At 37.0% G+C, this 14,463-nt stretch overlaps 2 protein-coding genes across 3 annotated transcripts in view; both read right to left on the reverse strand.

Annotated features, from left to right (window-relative positions):
* Positions 1 to 1,570, reverse strand: part of fbxw4 (F-box and WD repeat domain containing 4) — a 29,925-nt gene extending 28,355 nt beyond the window's left edge. Inside the window, exons 1-2 of one of the 2 annotated variants that reach the window (XM_056761485.1) lie at positions 1,178 to 1,570; positions 10 to 105 (exon numbers count right to left, since the gene is read on the reverse strand). In XM_056761485.1, coding sequence (XP_056617463.1) covers positions 10 to 105; positions 1,178 to 1,362 — 281 coding nt within the window. In that variant the 5' untranslated portion in view covers positions 1,363 to 1,570. The remainder of the gene's footprint in view (positions 1 to 9; positions 106 to 1,177) is intronic. The other variant, XM_056761484.1, reaches the window with a different exon arrangement.
* A 5,456-nt stretch (positions 1,571 to 7,026) lies between these two features.
* On the reverse strand, positions 7,027 to 12,553 carry fgf8a (fibroblast growth factor 8a). Its single transcript, XM_056760010.1, has 5 exons — positions 11,841 to 12,553; positions 11,714 to 11,750; positions 10,786 to 10,966; positions 9,356 to 9,462; positions 7,027 to 8,064 (listed from the first exon to the last, which is right to left on the reverse strand). The coding sequence occupies exons 1-5, from the start codon at positions 11,870 to 11,872 to the stop codon at positions 7,789 to 7,791; spliced, it is 633 nt and encodes a 210-aa protein (XP_056615988.1). The 5' UTR covers positions 11,873 to 12,553; the 3' UTR covers positions 7,027 to 7,788.
* Between the last annotated feature and the right edge of the window lie 1,910 nt (positions 12,554 to 14,463).

The following is a 14,463-nucleotide window of genomic DNA, read 5'->3' on the forward strand; positions in this document are numbered from 1 at the left end:
TTAACTCACTTAATCTTCCATTTTAAAAGAACTTCTGTACGACAGACTCCACGGCTCCAGTTGTGTGACACCCTCACTCTGTCCTTCAGAGAAATTGAAGGACATCTGAAACAATTGGTGATGAATGAATAGGAGATTGATTGTTAACTGTTCTTTTCAGAATAAAGTAAATTTACACACATACAAGAAGTGTAACAACTGACATATTAGTCAGAAGAATCTTCTCAGACCAACTGTACATATGCCAGGAGTAATTTAATATAAAAAACAGTAACTTCAGCAAGTGTAATGGAAAATAAAGTATGTTTTTTTATAGCAAAAGTGTAAACCAAATTGCTTTACCATAGTTTTACTACAGGGTAGTATTATTAGTTGTAGTAATATAATGGTAAATTATGGTTTTATTAAAATACCATTATAGCTGTATTAAAACCATTTTACATTTAGGTAAGAGTGCGATTAAAAGCCAAAATTACCAGAATTTTACTACACAGGGTTCTATGTAAATATGGTCAATTCTAAATTGAAACTTTTGGACATTCCTTTTAAACTTTGGGTCGACTACAATAAAATGTCACGGTAAAACTTTACAATAAGGTGCTATTTGTTGTTGTTTTTATTTAATGCATTAGCTAAAATGAACTAACAATGGTATTAATTCAGCATTTATTAATGTTAGTTGATGTTAATTTCAGCATTAACTAATACATTATTAAAATCAATCGTTGTCGCCATTAACATGAGTGAATGCACCACGAATTAACATGAGTTGTTTTGAACTGTATTGACATGAGCAAACATTAACAAGGACTAATAAATACAGAAAAACTAAATTGTTCACTGTTAGCTCATGTTAACTAATGCATTCACTAATGTTAACAAATAGCAGCTTATTGTAAAGTGTTACCAATGTAATATTTATAAACCAGTAACAACATTTATTTTTGTACTAAAACCATTTACTCAGCAATACGTCCATTACACTTGCGAAGGTAAACATGACGCACGTGACTGTCAGCGTAAGCGCCTTTGTGAATCACAAGTTGCGCTGTTTATCATTACGTCACTACTTCTTTGAATGTGCTTTGCCCTACGCTGCCTACGTACTTTCTTTATTCTCAGCGTAGGCCAAATCGTGTTAGCTAGCCACACATTTAGTTCATCTTAAAATCCTTACAAGTCTATTCCTTGTCGTGTCAGTCCGGTATTAATAATGCCTTTAGCTATTCTCCTCCACACCGCGTCTCTGGAGATGAACTGGTAGCTTCTCCTGCACGCTTGAGAGAGACGGCAAAGTGATCTGTTATCCAGATACGACAGCACGAGCAAGAGCACATCCTCGGGTAAATTAAACAGAAACATTGCGGATTTTCCTCCAGACGGGCGCCTGCTCTCTGTTCTTTATCAACTAGACTAATATGAAGGTTTTTGTTACGAAGACATTCGTCGATTTTACGCAGGAATATGCAAAAGCCCATGTTTCTGTCAAAGCGTGTAGACACTAGACACTAGAAGCGCAGGAAGCCATCACAAACAGAGTCACGTGATGACCCACGCAGCGTGCTGTTTAGATTGATGTACGCTACAACATAAGGGTCAGTTGGCATTGATCCTATTTACTGTGGATGATTTAATGGAGGATTGAAGGATGTAACTAGAGTTTCTGTTGATTTTGATGATAATGGTTTTGTAAATGTTGTCTGTGAGAAGACAATGTGAAACTGTGTGATAAATGTAGCATCATTTTTATGATTATCCAGATTCAGTTAAATGACCAAAAATGCTCAAATGAAATATTTATATTACATTTATTAGGTTATGTGGATGTGTGGTATGATTGAAAACCCATTTGCAGAATGAGCACTTTAATTTTACTTTCACAATATAAACCCATTTTTACCCAAACCATGTTTTATATTAATAAACTCCTCCTACTTTGTATATCACTGTCTAAAATGAGTGTGTAGTAGTGTTTTTTAAACCTTTTTTTATAAGTCATTGAAACCGCTGTCTACAGATTTGGGAACAGACTTGTGCAACTACCAGTTGAGTCAATCAACCACATGGAAAAGTAAAAATGTATTCATATCATATAAAGTGGCTCTGTAATGCCATTTTTAACCACTGTCAATGTGCTGTTGTAAAAAATTATTTTATTTAACATGCATTGATTTTTGTTCATCTTTTTATAATACAGGTCTTTATAAAAGATAACCTTAAATAGATTTTTACCTCATATCTTTGTTCAGTTGATAAACAATAACTCATAAGGTAAATTGCAACTAAATGACAAGAAAAGGAGCATTTCAAAGTCCAGACCCAGAATTCAGGCTTCTTTTTTAAGACTTTTATTTCTCTGAAGACATGCTCAGTTGCTTGTGGAATGCAATTTTCTTCTTTTCTTCAGTCGGCCTGTCCTACAATCACTCAGCTTGTCCACCCTCACTCTATGACACATTCAATTGCCTTGATGTTTTTTCTTCATCCTCCTCTTCTCTTTCTATGGGAGCCTCTTGTAATTGACAGAGGACCCCATCTCATGTAAGCTTTCACTGCTTGTCATTGTACAACATGGTTTTTATATTAGCTCCACAATGGGGCCATTTGATCCCAGGTTATGGTATGTGATTGTCAGTAATGCGACTACTTGATGGCTGCCTTTGTTTGAACCAAAGTGGTGGCCTGACCTCAGCCCATTCAGTGTGGTGACCATGTTACGCAGGCCTCTGTATCTTTTTACTTTCTCAGTCACTCCCTCGCCGAGCTGAGTTTTGTTCAATACACTGTCACAGATATTACCTCTTAAACAGCCATATCCTCTCTCTCCATTGCTCATGTAATTATGGTTTTCGAACCTCAATCGTACGTTTCAGATTTCAACAATAAAGAAGACACTGTTGATAATTCTAAATATTCATTTCAAGAATCGTAACAATATGTATTGCTGTTGTAAACAAAAATATGGCAGATTGTTTGCTGTTCAAGGACATTTAAGCAGGTTTTTCCTGGCTCAAAATGAGGCGGAGGAGGTGCCATCCTGATCTTGTACATAAGTGCATGTGTAGGCCTACCGTCCCTTTAAGTGAATTAACCAAACACTTTACAAACAACATTTAAAGGTTCTAAAAATAAGATGAAAATGACAATTATGAAGTTATATCAAACCAAAAATGTATCTAAACAAATATATGCTTTTTATAATTTCAACTAACATTTAAGCCCACAATAGCCAACCGAATTAATCAGTTTTACTAAATAAGCCAAACTCATTCACATCCTGCATTCTCTCGTGGTGCACTGAGCCTTAAATGATTCACTGTTCTCTTATATTCGCTTGTGACTGAATAGTTTCAACTGTTCAAACAAATTGGTTCAAATAAGTTTGCGAGTCTTTCTTATCACAATTGCGTTCATACGGCAAACTCGCTGTGTACAGTATAATGCGGATTCAACGAACCAACTTCACAGCTTAAAACACTACAATGATGTACAGCAGGTTCATTTAAAGAAACTTTAACCATTTTTAACGTACTTGGATGCAAAAGAAACAATATTCCCCTGAAATGACTTAATCGCCCACATGTCATTTTAAACCTATATTACTTTGACTTGCATTGGTTTGGAGTCCATAAGTAAATGGGGACCATGGTTTTTGCTTATTGACATTCTTCAAAATATCTTCTTTTGTGTTTTGCAGATGAAAGAAAACCATACAGAATTGAAAAAAACACGAGGGTCAGTAAATGAATTTTTATTGGGGGATGAACTATCCCTTTACCGAATTTAAATGCATCTGATATTGCCATTTTTTATGTATTTAATAAATAAACTACACCTCTAACTGAGGGAAAAATGACTTCCATGTTTTTTGATGCATCATGTCAAGTTGGATGTCAGTGACATCAACATCATCGCATCATTGGGTCTTGCCTGTCTCGTGACATCATTGATCAAGTCTTACACCTGCTACCCTATTCACAGCTACAGTGGAGTGGAAAATTATATGCGGAAGAGCATACAATTTGTGTAGACTCATTAATAGCGGGGGTTTTTGTCATTTTCTCAATGTTGACAGACCGTTGAGCGCCACAAATATTAATAATGATTTGTGTTCCACAGAAAATTAAATGCAACAGATATGGACAAAAATGGGGCGTGTAAATAATGACAGAAGCGTCATTTATGAGTTAGCTATACCTGTAAATAAAATGTATATTTCCTCAGTAATAAGATACTGTGTCCCACATACTAAAAGTTCGAAAAATTCATGTATGGTTGTCTTTCCAGCTGAATTGACATGACTGAAAGGAAATGAAGAAGGAGGGGGAATCTTTTGATCTTTTTAGAAGGGGTGCAGGGTCCTCTGTGTGGCTGGCAAACACATTTAGGCTGTAATTGTTCCGATCATTCAGACAATCAGCCTTAGAAATGCATGGGCAAACAAAAGATTACAGCTCCAATTGGAAAAGTCAACAGTTCTTCCATATGCTTCATATACAAATAGGTAAACTGCTGAGACCCATCTTCTCTTTGAACAATGTTTGCATTTCAATTATAACTTAGCAGTTTGCTGCTGGCATTTACGATTTGAAATCTGAAAGTTTGACTGTGATACTTTTGCAATTTTGCAGAATATCTCAAAATTACAAGAACAAGATTGTTGTCATCATTTAAAAGCATGCCTAGATCACAGGCTTTACACAGCTGACCTTCAGATTTTTTGGGGAAGTGGATCGCAGTGTAAAATTATTTGCAGATGCACCATGAAGTTAGGTTTATCTAGCCGTTTAATTGCAATTATATAGACTTTTAATTGCTTGTTCATAGAAAGGGCACTTGAGTCAGACTTATATGCATCATTTGAAACCACGTTTCCTCCATTGAGCTCCAATTTGCAGGAAGGATTTTATGACCAAGGTTAGGCAGAATGTGAAGTTAAGGCAGCTAGAGGTCTGGGTCATCCCATTCTCTCACCCCTGCCATTCTGCAGGTTCAGCAGGGGGGCTTGTACAAGTCTAAATTGCTCTCTAAGCAAATTAAGAAGGTAGCCCTGTTTGTTTATCAGGGGTTAAGGATGACGGTTGCAGCTCAATAAAATGGATGAAAGCGGTTTTGCGTCCCCTCTTTTCTCAGCGGAATTGCTCTTCATTTGCATGCCATCACAAGCTGCACAGAAGGTGTGATTTTTCCCACAACCTGCTGGATCCCCTGGGTTTCCTACAACTTTATGGTCATGGAGACAAATTTCAGGGGAAACTGAGGCCTGATAATACAAAATAATCGCCAAGGTCTGTTAATCAATAGCAGACGTCATCAATGTGAAAAACGCAGGGCGTCGGTTGTAACCAGTGCCTCTTTTCTTTCATGAAACACTATGACCTGACTAGAACAAATAAATTAATTTATTATCACTATTGTTAAGGAACATCAAACGTGTTGTCAATTGGAAATGCACATATTGTATCATAGTTGATTTCTTGATGTAATCAAACTGTTCAGAAATTGCACTTGGAGCACAAAAAATAAAAACCTTGTTTTACTAGTTACTGTGTGTTTCTGTCCCTGTCAGCTGTATTTTTGAAACAATGTTGGCTAACATAATACAGGGGTTTAAAAGTCAACCACTTTTTTTGAAATTAACATCAGTTTTGGAATCAAGATGTGTATTTTTCACCTTAAGTAGTTAAATAGAAGCGGACGTGAGTGTTTTTAAAATAGGTAATGTGCTGTCGCTGTCCTTCCAAAAGCCTGGATGTCCAAATTTGCTGAAAAAAAAAAGTATAGGCCTGCTTTTTAAATGTTTAAATACTGTGATGTTAAAGTTGTTAAGCACTTTTTAATACTCTTTTTTGGTTAGATGTTTCCAAAACCTATTACAAACATAAAGTGTGACAAATAATAATGTTTTGTGGCAAAAAATAAAAATCACAAGATATGGAGATACCAGCAAATTGCATGGGTTGTGTCATGTCAACACTTTAAAGATGCTTTTATGAAGCAGTTCATTTGAATAGAAAGACAATCACACCAAAATAAAAACTGTTATCATTTATCACCCACATGTCATTAAAGACATGCTTATGACACTTTGTGTGGAACAAAAATATTTTGAGAAATGTTTCTGTGGTTTGGTGTCCATACAACCTAGGTCAATGAGTGTCAGTGTTGTTTGGTTACATTCTGGCATGACATGAGGGTGAGTAAAGAATTAAATTTTTACGGGTGAACTATCCCTTTTGAAAAATGAATTTGACAATATAAAATAAACCAGTTGTAGGTGTAATGTTTTTTCCTCTGATCATTTACATAGCATACCTATAGTAATGTGTATTTCAGGGATTTAATAATCCTCCTCATCACAGACAAAAAGGTGATAGTGATCTCAGACCACAAATCCCTGTTCTCTCTTTCTCACTATATGTTGCCCTCTGATCCTAGCTTTCGGCTCCTTGGAACCCTGTCCGCAAACACACACCACCCCGCTCGGACAAAACAGATACTCCTCCAATCAGATTAAGCTACAGGGTGTTAAAGGTCTGAGATTAAACAAAAACACCTGACTGAGGGTGAGGATCCAGGGCCAGGGAACCGCAGCATGTCCAGTTCAGCCAGAGGAGAGACCAAACAGTATAGCCCCCTGGAGAGAGACTGCCCTACTGAGCCGTTGACCTGAGCTGTGCCATTCCAAACATTCTGGGGGGAGAGACCCAGTGTCTCACTCCGTACTGGTCACTAACCAGAAGGGTTATGCAAACAATGGTGGTTTTTATTATGCATAAATTACATAATGACAGGTTTCATACAAAGACTGCACTGGCCTAATTTTCTATAGATGAGGCCTTTCAAACCTAAAAACTATTCGAGATTAATCGACAGCTGAACGCTGCTGTTGGTAATGACATGTAGATGCTCAATGTGTCTAGTGGAGACAAAAGGTAAACAAATTCCTTAAAAGAGCAAAGGAATACTTTAAAACAGGGTTCATTAGGCAAAAACACAAGACAAAAGATGAGCCGGACGTCAGTATCCTAAGGTAAAATTTATTACACGTTTTTAAATAAATATTTCCATCATTAAAATTATTTTACACATCCTCAAATAAAAATATATTTATATTTGTATAAAAAACAGACAAACAAAATGCAACAAAGAACAAAGCTTTTCCTACAATTTCGTACATTTATACACCTTGGAATTTACACTTCCAGTTCACGGTAGGAAACCTGTGATCAATAAAATGTAGCTGCCACATTTAAATATGTATTTAAAGCTCTGTTTGCTTTAACCGTGTTTATCTCTAGAGAGTTCCAGAATCAAGAACCAGAGAGGTTACTGAGAGATGAGCTGGGTATCTTATCACTGGGTGGTCGAGAGGTGCCCCGGCTGCCTGTGTAACCGAATACAGCCTTGCATTCTCTCTCGGGCCCTTGAAGTCCCCTTGAGCAGCATTACGAAGAGTTATAAATTACTTGAAAACCATCCAAATCAAATGAAACAAACCAGAAAGGGAGAAATATGGAAGAAGTCCACGCACTACTACAATGTCAGCACTTAAATGTCCTGTGCTTTGATTTCTATCATTTGACACAGGTCAGTACTAAAAGTCAGGGGTACAAAAATAAATCTCTTTTTTTCTTGAGATACTTTTTTTCTTTTTTTTGTAATTTCTGAAAATTCATAAAAAACTAAAGGTTAGGTATATTGTTGCTCAGTACAAAAATGTTTTCAGGAGTCCACAAGATTATTTAATAGAAGTATTTTTCACTTTCTTTCCTCCAGCGTCACTCTTCAACGCTCTCCAGAGTAGTGGGTGCGTTTAGTCCGTCTGTTGAAAGGGTAGTTGATGAAATCAAAGGGTCTGTGCTCTGCGATTTGATGTCCCCTGGGCAGCCTCTTCATGAAGTGGACTTCCCGCTGATGTTGCCTGGTTTTGGAGCCCTTGCGGGGTCTGCCTTTGCGTGTAAAGGCCATGTACCAGCCTTCATACTTCACATTCTGTAGAGCTGTGTAGTTATTCTCCAGTACTATCTCTGTGAAAATGCAGTCTTTCCCATGACCATTATTCTGTAAAGACAAGACAAATCACATTATGAATAAGCTGCTTATCGAAAAGTATTTGAAAAAAGTCTGCTCCAGTTTACATAGCTCTTCTCCATACGCACACAGCATATGCTTAAGTCATTATGATCCAAGATCAAGAGAGAGAAATGACAGCAGAAGCCAATGACTTTCTCTCTTCAGTAAACACAAGGGCATTTTCAAAAAGTATGCCTTTCAGATTTCAACTTTGCCTTCCGTTTAACTCATTTTTAACAAGATGAATCCAGAATATATTCCTTTCTTAGCCCAAGTCACTGATCGATAAAAACATCCTCTCTACACATTCCCAATGTAAACTAACTGTTTGTGACTGTTTGCGTTAAATTATATATGATGAGCTTGGTTCCAAAATGAGATAACTGTTTTTTTTTATTCTTTTTTATTATGTTATCATGTTTTTATTGTGTTAGTAAGAAGTATTTTCTTATTATGGATTAAATCAAAACAAACCAACTGCAGTTTGATTGATATTAAGTGGAATGCAAAATAAAAAGACATGACTTTTTAAAAAGTCATCTCGTTTTAGAACCAAACTCGATTTTTCAACATTGCCACTCTAGTGAGCTTTGTAACAGGACCATTAAATGTCATCCGGCCAATGCAACACCTAAATGCCATAATGAGCCAAATCTTTCCCCAGCCTCTTAACAAAATGGCCTGTTAAAAATCTAAAATCCAAAACCGAAAAAAAAGACTCACGTATTGACCAATAACAAACAACAACACAAGAAAAAAACGCTCTCATGCAGGCTGTCGTTGGGCGGCCAATATGTCAGATAGCATAAGATCAGGGGTGCCAAGCAGATGGTCCACCTGGCAGGGTGCAGGGAGGTGGGGGCCGAACCTCCATCCCACTTTATTACCATGCACAGCAAGGAGAAGGCACAAATCCACATTGGAACAAGAGTAGCCAGCTAAAAAAGGAAGAAAGATCCCATTCTTCACACTCGATTGTGCCTACTGCACCCAGGAAAGAGCCGGTGCCCACTAACAGATAAAAGCATAGCTCTTTGATCAACACTAGTTTGACTCTCTGGAAAATCTCCTTGGTAAGATTCAGATCAGAGGAGAACTCCACAAGCATTTTAAATGCTGGGAGGAAGCAGTAGGTAGTCTGTAATATTATATATTATATATGTGAATTAAGTGTGATTTTTTTCTTTCTAAGATTTCTTATCATTTGTGTACACCAAACCAATCACTGATACATAATATTCTATTAAATTAACTTATAAATGATGATGTTTTCTCTTACCTTGCCAATAAGCTTTCCCCTCCTGTTCATGCAGACGTAGAAGCCCGTTTCCGCTCCTTTAATTCGTACTCGACTCCCGAATGTGTCAGTCTCCACTATGAGTTTGGCTGTAAAAAATTAAAAATGAATAGACGTCAGATAAAGGGACTTAGAAAGAAACACAAATCAAAAGACACATAACCTATGCAGATACACACATGGGAAATCCAAAGGACCTCTTTAGGATTTATGTAAGGTTTAATTCTAGCAAAATGATAAAAACACGTGCACTTTGATTCTTTTGAAAGGAACCAAAACTTCCTGGCAGGACTTTCAACTTTTTTATTTAAGTGCATAAACAATATGTAAATGAATATGTCATCCACATACCAAAAAACGAAATCTTAAATATGTGATATAAATATACAAGCTTTTTAGTGGCGGAATGAAAAAATAAATTGTGCTATTTCTATTTTATATTGATAAAAATGGATATGTTAAGATTTTTTCCTGGGAAATATATATTCTCCATGCCAAGAATTAGCACTTGCAGCCGATCTCTGATTCAGCAACCATACTCAGAGTGATCGTAAAGAGTTATGGTTCAAATGGAGGGGGTCAGATAACCTGCTGGTAAAGAGCCTTACCACAAGCCCAGATCTGGAGCCAGGCACTGGCCCAAACTAACCTCTAACAAGAGCCAGAACCAGCCTTCCAAAAATACCACAACAGAGCTTATAAATATTGGGTTTATGTTATTAAATCACATGAGAGAGATATGTATAAATAAGATTGTTACGTATATTAATAATAAAAGAAGAATAACATTAAACAAATTTAGCATCAATCAGTTTAATATTTTCAGAGTCCTATGAAAGTCCAAGTACAATATCTCTGCCAACCCTCGATTTCTTTAAACGAAATCATTTTAATAATGAGGCAATAAAACACCACTATGTTCGTCTAACTGTTATTTAGAGTTCATTGAGGTTGTATGAGATCTCTCAACAGGACTGTCCTTAGAAAGCAAACGAAAGGGTCAGAATTCGGCGAGACATATTTTCATCCTCGAGTTGGTCAGGAGAGAAGGGGAATGTTCTCCAGGAAATGTTTAGAAGGTTGAAGTAAGATGAGTTCTAATGGCTCTTCCAGACCCGCGCGTCCCTCCAGAGAATCACCTTCAACAATCTAAAATCCATTTAACATTTGTTTTGCTCTCCGCCTCTTTTTAAACTTCACCAACTGACCAGATGCCAAGCTATTGAATGCACGTTTTTTGAATCAAGAAACTAAAAATGATTCCGAACGTGCAATATGTTTTGCAACAGGCAGAGACATCATATCTCAATTGAGGAAAAATCATCTCTGTAATTAACAACACAGCATCCCAAAGGATTTTATACCATTGCACTGAGAGCGTGTTTGTATGAAAAATAAGGTGATGCTCTTACCGTGAACGTCGCCATCTTCGGCCATGGCGTTGATTTTCTTGTTAGGCAGAACTTGTACATGCTTGCCGCTGGTTCGACTGTAAAGCTGGTAGGTCCGGATGAGTCTACGGCTGACCCGGTCCGTCACCTTACTTTGCTCACTCACATGCTGTGTAAAATTAGGCGGGGACTGAATGGTTACCTGTCAGAAATTAAATACGATATAATCAATATTTGCATCATCATTCGTTTGGGCCTATAAATTATGTTGCTCTCTCTAGGCCTATATTCTATTCAGTAAGGAGCATATAACAACGTACGCTAAATGAGAGTTATTAATCACATATTAATTCAATCAGTCAAAAAGCGCTTGATATGTTTTAAATAAAATAAACTGCTTTAAAATCGAGGAACTGTAATTGACGGTTTAAATGTTTATTGCTAAAAATTCTCCACAAACGTTATAACAAATTGTCCAAAACGCGCGCAAGCGCTTTTAAGTCTGACAACCTATTGGTTCTGCTGATTTATTAAAAGCGCAGAGGACATGGCTATAAAAGTTTAGTACCCTTTATGTTTTTATCTCCCCACGACATGTTTCATCACTGACTAAAGCCTGGCATACTTCACGCGCTCATGCACACGCGCCCCGTGCCAGTATGGTAGTGTTACCTGCCAGGTTACTGCGCCCACTGTGATACCCATCTGATAAGAACATGTAACACCTTCTTTTAGCTCACTGTTTAGTGGGCTTATTACAATTTAACTCTTTTTACTTATCTGCATAAAGCAAATCGAAATAATAGGAAACTCAAATGCGTGTTTATGTAAACTGGATATTAATATGATGGATGGATATTTTAAAGCCTTTCCAACAGAAGTATAAATAACCCGGTGGAAATAAAAAAAATATCAAATTGTTAATATTGAACCAAAATGTTGCACATACCTGAGCATAGTAGCAAAACGCAAAGAGGTGAAGTAATCTGGAAGAAGAAAATATTAGATTAGATTAAAATATAAATATAGATAAGAACAGCTGTTAATGCGTTAAGAAGAAAAGGAAATATACTTACAGATAGCTCAATCGCGATGGAAAGAGCCTCATGTTGCTGGAGGGGACGGGCCTAAGAGGAAAAAATTAGCGCACCAAATTATGTGTAATTTGCTGAGATTGAAAAAAATTGGTTTTCCAGTTGAAACGCATCAAGTCCTGAGCTGGTATCCAAAGTGCGCCTCGCAACATATGATGAACAGATCAAGTGGCAAATATAAAAAATCTGCACGGAGGCAGAAAAAAATGTCCAGTATTTCTGCAGACAAAACGTCGAATCTAAAGATTGATACCACTGACAACTATAAACACAAGCTGGATTTCCTTCATAATAAAACGAGAATAACAAATAAGTGCACTTCACGCAAAACTTCGAGCTTGTAAACTATTTGCTTTTCAAGTTTAAACGAAGGAGCTCCTCTAATGCAGCTATCATAAAGACTTTAGCACCAAAAGCCCAAGTCCTCTGCTGTCCAAGGTGAGCGCTGTCTGTCTGTAGAAATAGATCCAACGGGGAATCCTTTGACGTTTGATCCAGGCGTATCCCCTTGATCATTCAGTCTGACTCCTGTGGGAATGTCACTCAGAGGAGGCAGGACAGTGCACCTCTTGCCGTGTTGCTGATCTTTCTTCAAGAAACAGTGTTGCTGGACTGGCTGGACTCTCTTATCCCCTCCTCTTCTCCCATTGCCAGTCAGTCACCAATGTCAACCCCGTTCGCGCTTACACCCCTGGTTAAAATGGTAGGGTTGGTCCTGGAGGAACAAGCCCCCTTTTCAATAGAACAAAAGCAAGAGACCCCCCCTCACTCAAACCCCCACCCAAACCATTTTTAAATATGCCTTCACCTGAGTCCATAAGCACTCAAAGAAGTTTAGAAAGCGTCATTCACATAAAGTAATCGAAACGTATGAAATACATTAAGTCTTCACTGACAAGGACTTGCATGAAGCGTTTTTGTTTAAAAACAACATTAAAAACGTATAATAAAAAAGAAATAAAGAAATAAATATCTCAACCCAAGCCTTCAGTTGCCAAGCTTGAAATAAATTGTGTTTATTCTGATTTCAAAACTGAAACTGAGGCTATTATGCAATGCCGCAGACTGCAGAACTGGTTTACTGGTGACTTGTGTATTCCAAAAGGAAAGTGTGAGACATATTAAAAGGATTACAGACGATTAGCGTTTTTTGTCTGAAAAGAAAAATGCCTAAAACATCAAAAGGATAACAGGTGTGAAGTGTCTCATTTCTTTTCATGTACTGACAACGTTCTTTAAACCTACAGAAAAGGCGATAAAAATGCGACATATCACCTCTCTAACATATTATTTAATGTGTTCTGAGCATGCCGACGCTATTTCTCGAAACCTTGCAATAAACTAAAATAGGGATTTAAATGTAATTAATGTTAATTATCCACAGCAAACCACGAAGAAAACAAATTGTCAGTTTATCTGCAAACATGTTACAGAAATGTCATTCAGTCAAGAAAAGAAAAGACCAAGACTATCAATCTATTTTTAATCGGGACTAATTAAACGTCAAAATAACTCAGCCCCACCCTCCATTATGTTACTTTTCAAAAAGCTACATCAGAGAATTCAGAGGCTTTGATGGCCCACCATCACTCAGGACAGGCCTCCGCTTATATGCGATTTGCAGCTTTAAATTTGTTAAATACGTTATTGCCGACGCCCTTCAATGTGAAATGCTCAAGATGAAAGCACAACTCACTGCGGGTGAAACTTATTTGATCAAGAATTAATTCAAATATTACACACAAAAAGTGTGATATCGGACATCTCATAATAAGTATATTTGTAAGTGCTATCACTTTCTAGCACATCGACTGTAAAACTCCAATCACCCTGAAGACAAACTCTAATCACTAATTTGAGGAATGTGACCAGTAAAACATCTAATGCAACAAACATTTACACCACAGGAGGGCGCCTCGTAAAACTGTTACAGGTGTATGCTACTCTCTCTCTCTCTCTCTCACACACACACACACACACACACAAACAAACACACACACACCCTATTTCTAATAAATTGTATTGTTTATGTATGCAAATAATATGAAAATTAAATGAGGGGAAATGTTTTTAGGTATCATTGTCATCTTAAACATATCATTGAAATAAAAAAAAAACATGGAGGTGAAATAAATTATTATCACATTTTTCTTTAAAAACGTTATTTTTCTAAAATATGCTGTGGTATTTTCCAAAAGAAACGAACGCTTGTCCTTTTTTGGGTAGAAAATAACCCAGCCTTTTTTTAAAATCACTTCAACCACCTATCAACTGAAACCCTCAGAATAAAACCTTATTATCACATACATGTAGGCATTTTTGGTCTGCTCAAATTGCAGGTTTGTTCTTTGAAAATGATGTGAGCAACTGACCTGTGCAATAAGGTTGAGTCAAATACACAGGGATATCTCTGCTTTTAACATGGATAGTTCCTGATCACATTACTCAAAGCAAACTGAGTATACATGCATATGACAAGGCTTCCACTGCTGTCTTAGGACAGTACATCTTTTTTTAATTTTCTTTTGTATACATTGGGCTTGGTGTTTAAGTGGACCGATATTAATGGACCATTGCAAAGTCAACATTTCATTCCATGGCTGAG

The sequence above is a fragment of the Triplophysa dalaica genome, chromosome 11 (assembly GCF_015846415.1).
Source record: "Triplophysa dalaica isolate WHDGS20190420 chromosome 11, ASM1584641v1, whole genome shotgun sequence".
Taxonomy (NCBI): domain Eukaryota; kingdom Metazoa; phylum Chordata; class Actinopteri; order Cypriniformes; family Nemacheilidae; genus Triplophysa; species Triplophysa dalaica.